Raw genomic sequence first — 9,651 nt, 5'->3', positions numbered from 1 at the left:
TAACACCATGGGGGTATTTACTCGGTGTTAAATTACTTTTACTTATAACTGTTAAAAAAAAAAAACGCACACTCACACAAGCAGGAAACTGTGTACTTTTATTTCAGATTAGAATTGTTGTTGTTTTTTTGTGTTTATTCTTCCTTATTATTAATCATATGTTGTAATGGCGTAGTTGTGTGATTGTGTCAAAAACGAAATGCAGCAGGCCCCTAATCCAAAATGTGCAATAAAGATTATTCATATGCAATAACTGTGCATATTAAATGACACCAACGACACCGGAACTCTTGTAATGACCAAGTGTTGAACATACAGCATACAGCGCCTCAAATTAAGGGTAAACCTGGTTAGCTTCCAAGGCACAGAGCCGGCATGGGCCACCATTAAGTCCAGAGGCTTTGTAAGTTTCAATGTAAATGAACTGGGTGGAGCGGGTTAGGATGCTGAAATCAATACGTGAGGCAAACAAAACAAGTCAACCAGTCTCCAAAGAATGCAAATATACGCAGTCAAGAAAAGCACTTAATCAGCCATTAAGAAATATTGCATTTTGCTGAGTGGGCTCCGTGGGCCCAAGAGAAGCAGGAATGAGGAGTTCGGCTCAAACAAAGTTTAGATAGAATAGAGCTTGAGTTGTTCTTCCATGTCCCTCTCTGTCACCTCGCCGAATGTCTCCTGGTTTTCCTTCAGCAGCTGGAAAATGGCTGCAAGCTGTTGACGCTGCACTCTGGAGAATAGACAGAACATATGACAAATTAAGAATGCTTTAAAAAATGAAAGAGTTAATAGTTTATTTAACAAAATGCAGTTAATGAATAGAAGTATTTGGTGTGACCACCCTTTGCATTTGTTCTTCTTGGCACATTTGCACAACGTTTTTGAAGGAACTCTGCTGATTGTGGTCATAGATGTTTTGAACAACCTAACCACAATCTGGTTGTACAGTCTGTGCCTGTAAAATGTCTCTTCGTGTTATCCCAGACAGTCAATAATGATGAGGTCAGGGTTCTGGGGGGGCACACACAATCACTTCCAGAACTCCTCTTACTGAAAATAGTTCTTAATGACACGGGCCCCAGATCTATTCTGCAGCAGGACAACAACCCCAAAACATGATGGATAAACATAATGCCATGGCAGATGAAGGATGGAGACCACTTCTGGACAGACTTTTCCAGACAGTAGATGGGTGTGCCTGGTTTCCTTCTGCCAGTTCTGATGGCTGATGGCATTGTTTGACATCATCTGATTTTGAAGGCAAATGAGCCAAATGTGTTTTTCCCTGGCTGACAATTTCCATTTCCATTGTGATTTTGAAGTGCATCTCTTGAACGTCCAGTCTGCTTGGAAATCTTTGTCTGGGAAAGACCCTGCTGATGCAGTATACCTAACTTGTCTTGTTGCTGTTTTCAGTCTTTCCATGACTTATGACTTGTGTCATAAAACTGTCCTCCTCAACCTCACCCTGGTAGGATTTGGCTAACCTTCGACACCGCTGTTTCTGGTTCAGAGTGTATGTGAAATTGATGATGATTAGCAACTCTTTGGTATAATTGAGTTATCATACACCTGAATTTAATCGTACAAAATGTGCAAACATATCTATTAGAAATAATTTTTTGCTCACTTGGTAAAAAAAAAATAATAATAATATTAATAGTTTTTAATATCATTGACAGTATGGTATATTGGGTCTGTCAATTGATACATTAAATAATTACTTGCACATTTAGTAATTAATAGTAATTAGGTACCAAATTGATTGTTGGTTAGACTAAAGAAGAAATTGCACAGACAGAAAGGTTACATTCAGTAAACTGATAAAGCATGATGACAGGATGGGGAATATAGCTGTATCCATAAAACAGAATTTCTAATTTTCTAATGAAAGATATTAACTCCTTAAAAAAAAAAAAAAAACTGTTACAATATAGTGCACTATGTCATGAATGTACTTTCTAGTGGAGATTTTGGACAGCACAGCAAAATAGCTGATCCACTATGTAGTGAGTGGACATTTCAGATATAGCGTATGTGATCACAGGGGTTCAAAAGTTCAAAATGGGGTGGGAAGAGCAGTCTAATGGGGCATGGCCAGGCACACGATTCACCTGGCTGAAACACTTACCAGCCATAGGAGTTACCACCCAACATTAATCAAGATTATTCACCGTCAACTTGTTTGTTCTACTGCTGTGCATCAGCATTCTGATTGGTCACATGAATGACAATTCGGTGCTATATGTTGTCACAATCTTCCTCTCAGCCACTGTCAAAATATATCATGGTATATTGGTTAATTAAGGGGTTTTGGTGACTTTTTTTTATTAATATATTATTAGCATTTTCTTGACTAAATTACATGTCTGAATGTCGAATTTGTTTATTCAAAGACAGTTAGGTCTGTGGTGCAGAGGGGTGTGGTAATTAGAGCTTTGGGCAATAATGTAAGCCAGAGTCGACCTGTGACGCATTATTATGTACTTGATCCTGTGTGCAGGCTTCATGAGGTCATCGCAATTCAAACAGTTTCTGAGTTTGTTTGCGCATACTCACTCTGAAAGATGGTTTTCACCTCAGCACTGATGTGCTACTTAAAAATACCTTCCAGTGGTGTAATTAAGCTTGCCCCGCATCTGCATAGTTTCGCAACCAAATTACAGCGTGAAACCTAACCAGAATATCACAGTAGGGGAAAACAATGGGAGACTTCGTCTTATGCTACAGAACACAACTTTTAACAAAAAGAAAAAGAAAAAAAACATAAGGGGCTTTCTTTACAGAAAGGAAAGGGTTGTAAATGTTGTGCTTCCCATATCTTTCACAATTCTTTCACAAACACAAGAGCTACACCTTTTTCTACGTTAATGAACAACCACCCACCGCCTTTCAAAACTACCCTCTTAAACTGTAACTGCACCACTTGTATTCTATGGTAAATTTGAATAGGGGACTTTAAATCAAATTCATTAATTATAAGTAACAACAATACAATAATGTAGAAATATATTATATGTAAATTAAGTGAAGTCTTAAGTGAAGAAATTTTTAAAAACCTATTATTTTAGTAACTCATACCTTACTGTAATGGTCTACTAAGAATAAGAAACATTTCAGTGAAATAACTTTCTCATTCATCCATTTGAGAACATAGATACTGTTAGCAGGCATCACATTACCAAGTGAGGTTTGGTAATGTGATACCTAATGTTAGGTATTATACCTAATAATACCTAACATTACAGAAACATTTTGGAAAATTCAGATGGAATGTAGCAATGGGAGTATAATCACCTTTAACAAGTAATTGCAGTGTTTCTTCACAAAATTTTTTATTAGCCATACAGGATCAAGAGGGTCTTATTCATTGCATGGCATACTGTAGCCCAGAATAGACAAACCAAGTACTAACTTTTTATGTTTTTTTATGATAAAGTCATAGCTTTACTCTGGCACAGGCTGCAATTTGCTGCTGGTACCTGAAGGCAACCGGAGATTCTAATACATGCACAGATAGAGTGGATGCATCTGCAGCCTCACTGTTGACCTAAACGAACATGTTTGGTCATATGTACATATAAACATACAACAACCTTAAAGCTTTTATTGCTCAGAACAACTGCACTATCATTTATTAATGTATTAATATTTAAGAAAATGACCTTTAACAAATATAAAAGGAAAAAAATCTAACTGTATTAATCTAAAGTGCCTAAAATGTTTGCACTGAATGACTACAGTAGAAATGAAAGACTTTCTAAAAATAAAGATAATTAGCAAATTATCAGAACAATTTCACAATTAGCAGGAAAATTACCAAAAGTATTAGAACATGAACAAATATATATTTATAATACCCCAGGCTATTGGTTTTTAAAAATCAAAATCACCCTGAACCACCACAAAAACCTCAGTATGTCTGACAAATTTTGCAACTTTTTTTTACCTTTTTTACCTGGTCTGTAGTATATGGTATTTACATACATCCAGAAATTTCACTGTAGAATTCTCAGATTTGCTGATTAGGTCCAGAAAATAACACTAAAAGCCACTGTTTTGCTTTAATAACATTAATACATTAAACCATCCATGTATGTTTTCATGCACCACTGTATTATTGCTTTCTGATGCATTTGGCATAGACAGCCAAATATTTGTGGTTTGGGGTTAGGCTGATTACAAATAAGCATTTAATTAGAAGAGAATGTGCTGGACGTGCATGGGCATATAAAAATGGTAAGCAAAAAAGTGGTTTTATATGATCAAAATTGTATTTTGCTCACTAACAAAGAAATAATCCGTCTGATTTCAATGAAAGGTTTATTTGAACAGTGAGAGACAGAACCATAACAAAAATATCCAATGCAAAGTAGTTATGAATTCATTTGCATTTTCATGAATGTAATGCTTAAGTACTTTGGTGGCAAAAACCCTCACGTGAAGCTCCTGACCGAGGAAGATTAGCCTTTATTTTAAGGTTCTTCCATTTGTGAATAATCACACCAACTATTGTCACCCGCTCACCTGATCATCTTGCCGATGATCTTGTAGCCAATTCCAGCCTTGTGTAGGTAAACAATCTCATCCCTGACATCCCTGGAAAGGCCTTTAGTCTTGGCTATGGTGCGGAGTTTGGAATCTGGATAGATTGAGTGCTTCTATGTTCTGTCTCTCACTGTTCATATAAACCTAACATTGAAATTAGAGATAGATTATTTCTTTATAAGTGGGCAAAAAAATAAACAGGATCAAATAATTATTTCCCCCGCTGTAAATGGATGCTTTCCGTGGGACACCATACTGGTTGTCTGCAGCCAGTGCTACATTGCACAAGACTGTTCACATGGAGATGCTGGGCACGGCCCCGTCTGACTTGGTTTGATAAGCAAACCAAACGAATGCTCCTGTGTTTGCTCAGGTTCAGAGGGAGTGCTGATTAAATTCAGGTCGAGCAATGCCTCTGAGTGCTTGCTAAATGTAATTATTAGGAATTCCGTCCTGGTATATATACACACACGCACACAAACCATGTTAGCTTCATACAGTTTGGATGCACAAATAAATAAATAAAGCATGGCAAAATACTGCAGAGAAGATGTTTACACGCAGCTAACCCCAAATCAAATAAAATTATAAGATCTATCTGGCTTTAAAGATTACATACCCTGTTATCACTGACCTCTTTACCTTGTTTAACAAGTGTGTGTGTTTTCTCATACATCTTATCATGTTAAATATATTACCTTGAGAAATCACACACACAAAAAAATTAGGCATTAGATATGGAGAGAAAAAAAGTCACAGCTCTATTAATATTTCAATGGAACAATGGGATGTGTACAATGTGCAGAGTTAATTTGATTGTTATGACAATCATATGCCACAATGTCAAAAATGAATGTAAGACATAAATGCTCTGTGTCTTCAGTACTATGTAATGGACTCCTAGAGGGACCAATTGGGAAATTTAAAGTCAATAAAACAGTAATGTCAATTTTTAATTTTATATATCATTCCACCTGAATACAATGCTTTGAGATAGCACTCCTCTCTGTAACTCACAAATAGCACGTTGACATTCAGCCACCCAGGTAGTTACTAGAAGTGTTGAAATGAATCATATAATCGATGCATCATGATGAAAAATGTGCATCGATATTGCATCAAACATAATCGATTACATCATAATGACGTTGCTGGTGATTTTCTGGCAGCGTTATAAAGATTCTCGTTAAAAAGTGGTGCTGGTAGTGACTGTGGCGGCCTGAGTACAGCGCCGCTCCAGGTCGAAGTAAGATAGTCAGGGTTGGATTCTTTTCACATTCAGTATTTCTATTGCAAAGTTTATGCAACTGTTTACCAATTTTACCTGAATTAATAATAAAAACAATGTTAATACAAAAGGTATTAGACATTAAAATAAATGATTGTTCTATGAATCAGGTCTATAGTTACATCAATTTGTTTACAATTACAAATGTTATTTAATTTAATCTTGACAATAGAGGCCTTGAATGGAATCTTTGTATTATTCTCTTTCAAAGTGATTGTCTGTAACCTTATTCAAAAGAAAACGTCTAATTTCTACGCTATGACTGAGTTGATGATAAAATACTGTTATAAAAAATACAGTTGAAAAACTGACATTTACGTATTCACTGTTGATTTGTATTACAGTAGAACAATAATGTCAGTTCAATTCTTTACCTTCAGTCACTGCAGTAAATTAGACATTTTGTTTTGAAAAGTTACTAGTGGTTACAGGCGACCATCTTGGAAGATAATAATACAGACAGTTTCAAGGCACTGATAATTGTAATCAAATCAAATCATGAGACCACTGAAGGTTCACACCTCTAGTAGTTACTGCATTAATAAAATGTAGCTACTTAACAGCAACAATGTTCTGCCTGTGGTACTGGTTATTGAGGTTTTAAGAAGAAAAATTATATGTGAGGTCTCCAATGCCGCTGCAAATGAAGCACTTAGTGGCAACACTCCAACCTAGTGGTGACAATCATTAAATCATGCCTTACAGTAACTAAAAGCTCTTCATTCAATACACAATAAACCTGAAGGCCAATAGAAAACTGTAAATTGTATCTGTTGTGGCCAGACTTTCCACAGTGGACCTGAAGTTACTCAATTTTTAAAAACAGAACTGGTTTAATAACCATATATGCAAATAAGTAATAATAACCATATATGCAAATATTTTAGTCAACAGTGGCAAGATACTTGGTTTATTCATTTAAGCAAAAGGTTGTTTTCAACTATATTTACATGGATTTTTGGAGGGCTCTAAGGGCCCTATTTTGGCAATCTGATGTAAAAAGCACAAAACACACCAGAATGGCCCATCACTCTACATTTAAAAGGCAGGGGTGCAAGATCTAGGGCAGACTGTTATTATGATGGCTTGTTCACCTGAGAAACCAGATCTTTTTCAGCAAAGGAAATTGATGGGTAATGGGTAAAACAGAATAATGTTTAAAGAAGCCAGGTCTCTTTTAATTGTTGTTTTAACATAAGATTTGCAATAAAAAGGTATAAACAAAATAGCCTGGCCTAAAGTAGCAGCCAAATGCACCTGCTACCCCGTGGTGTTCTGTCCACCCACCAGCAACTTTCTAAACTATTCATGCTTATGAATAGTTTAATAATGTGTCCAATCACACCTCATTTAAAAAAACAGCACAGAGGAACACGTCAAATGTGGTACCAGGCTACAAGAGTTCATTCCAGTTCACTGATATATTAGATTTCTACATTAACAATTTAACTGATTAAAAACATTTGCCATAGATGCCAAACATTTCGATAAGCTCTTACCTCCGCTCTTCATCCAGCTCTTCGTGGGACATCAGCCTCTCCAGCTGGCTAGTCCTCAGCATTCCTGGGATGTACCTCAGGGGCTGCTCTTCTGAAGGGTCTGCGGGAGTCCCAACAGTAAAGTGCATTTTAATAAATGCATTCCCAACTACTGTGAAGAGTTGATTTGAAGAAAAGCTACCCTACAAAACATGTTCTCATACACTGGGATTCAGTAATAACTGCCACTACTACAACTACTAATGATAATAATACTAATATACTTATTATTGTTGTGGTTTAGTATTTACTCTTCAAATAATGCAATTAAAGTTTATTTAATGAGAATATTAGGATGTTTTATATATATACACACACATACACTCTGCAAATGCAATATAAGTAGTGTATGCTTATTCTGCCAATAAAATAATGAAATTCATATCTTTATATTTTTTGGCATAAGAGCCTGGCATGACAATTGTTTACTTATATAAATTTTATTTCCAGATTTACTGAACTCGATTTGGTCTCTTTACTGATAACAGGCTCTACATCACATGACCATCTGGGAGGCTGGCTGTCTGCTTGGAGGTCAGCACGGTCAAGGTGTGGGGTCACCATAGCCCCAGAAAGGCTCATGTCACATATCGCCTTGCTGCAGCTGGACCGAGGGTCTTCCCTGCACTTCTCCTCGAGCTCAGTAAGCGAGTCCTAGAAGGTGCATGTAGTTCTTCACGTGAGGAACCGAGGTTACAATATCTGCTTTAATTGGGACATACGTGCATAAGGCAATTAGCAGGGTAGTTATCAAAAATCAAATCATACCATACCAGAAAGGGGAAAAAAACATTGCATAACAATGCTTGACATTAACAACCTACTTCTTTACCTTGTCCACAGTTCCAGCTGATGTGCTGTCTGTCATCCAGTCGTCCTCGCTTTTGTTTCTCGTTGCATTCCTCTCTGAACCGCCGCCCACCCCAACTTCACCGCTTTGTCCGTCGCTCTCTCTCTTGCTGCGGTTTCCACGCAGCAGCGAAAGTCCGACGACGAATGCGAGTAACGTGAAGACAATCGCTGTCCAAAACGAGAAGTCCATGTCCCCCCTCCTTCGACTCACGGGCACTTTGCAATGGCATGAGAGTTAATAGATCAAGGGTGCGTTCGCGCAGCGCAGACATTGCGCATTTTTACGCATCCTTCTTCATGTGCGTTATGAAAAATATCTGTTCCGCTAAAGATGAACTTGCATAAGTCTCAGAACGCAAAATCAGATTCGATTTTCTACTATTCGGATTTATTTGCGCAGTTTGGATGTCGATTATGAGAGCTGTGCGGCTAGAACATGCCCCCTTTTCTTCTTCGCGTCTATTCTTTATGTCTGAGACTAACCTGGAACGAAACACCGCCACCAAATGGATGGCATTTAATACAAAGCCCTCATCTCAATTTCGTTGGAAAGGTTAGGTAAAGGTGTGTTTCACGCCACTAGAGAGCAGCGTGAGCATAGGACCAGATCTCTCTTTTCAAAGGAATGGACCACAATAATATCAACTCTGGCTATCTGGTTAACAGTGGTATTCATGTTTGATGCAATTTGCAGAAATGTTGAGAGGAACTAAGATTCAAACCAAGATCCTCTGACCAGCACTGGATGACCCTGGGTTGATTATTCAGATAAGTGGGAACCACATCAGTCCAGGAATTGCCGCATTAGCATGTCCTGTTTTAGGGTCATACTGCAGAGACCACAGTGTGGTCAAACCAGCTATACCAGTAACTCTGAAACAATGACCAGGACCATGATCAGTTTCTGCAGGATCATCACTGACAATTTGAGAAGCAATATTTCACCACTTCCAAACAGTCTGCTTTCAACCTGGCATGTTATTAGTGTGTTAATTAGATAGTTTGACCCTGATTAAGTTGGGGGATTTTAAAAGACTATCGCCATGACCTACATTCAGGTTTATGGCATTTATCAGGTGCCCTTATTTTGAGTGACTTAGAATCAGTAGTTACAGGGACAGTCCCCTCGGGATTCAGGGTTCACCTGTTGCAAGGTGACCTTTTTCTGAGATGATCTGGTACCACTAGACTACTACCACCACCTTCATTTATATCATAACTTCCATAGTTTATAGCTGCACAGAAATAATGCATGCTGGGATTCCATCTCAGATAGAATCTGGCAAACTGTTGTATCCTAAAATGTCAAATAAGTAGTTTAAGAAAACATTAGGACTACATTTGGTAATATTATTACTTCTAAAAAGAATAGTTTGTTAAAGGGGGAAAGGGTAATATGTGTGACAGTGAATGTTTATTGTCTGC

The 9,651-nt window shown here is 37.5% G+C and overlaps 1 protein-coding gene across 2 annotated transcripts; it reads right to left on the bottom strand.

The window, feature by feature from the left end:
* Window positions 1-81: 81 nt before the first annotated feature.
* mxra7 (matrix-remodelling associated 7) lies at window positions 82-8,688 on the bottom strand. Of its 2 annotated transcripts, none has more exons than XM_028969966.1 (4): window positions 8,207-8,688; window positions 7,836-8,028; window positions 7,336-7,435; window positions 82-730 (listed from the first exon to the last, which is right to left on the bottom strand). In XM_028969966.1, exons 1-4 carry the CDS (start codon window positions 8,414-8,416, stop codon window positions 616-618), a joined length of 618 nt encoding a protein of 205 aa, XP_028825799.1. In that variant the 5' UTR covers window positions 8,417-8,688; the 3' UTR covers window positions 82-615. The 2 variants fall into 2 exon arrangements, with proteins under 2 accessions (XP_028825799.1, XP_028825800.1); XM_028969967.1 differs by having other exon boundaries at window positions 7,854-8,028.
* Between the last annotated feature and the right edge of the window lie 963 nt (window positions 8,689-9,651).

The sequence above is a fragment of the Denticeps clupeoides genome, chromosome 2 (genome assembly GCF_900700375.1).
Source record: "Denticeps clupeoides chromosome 2, fDenClu1.1, whole genome shotgun sequence".
Taxonomy (NCBI): Eukaryota; Metazoa; Chordata; class Actinopteri; order Clupeiformes; family Denticipitidae; genus Denticeps; species Denticeps clupeoides.
Note: the sequence above shows the minus strand (reverse complement) of the source record. Positions and strands in the feature narration are given on the sequence as shown.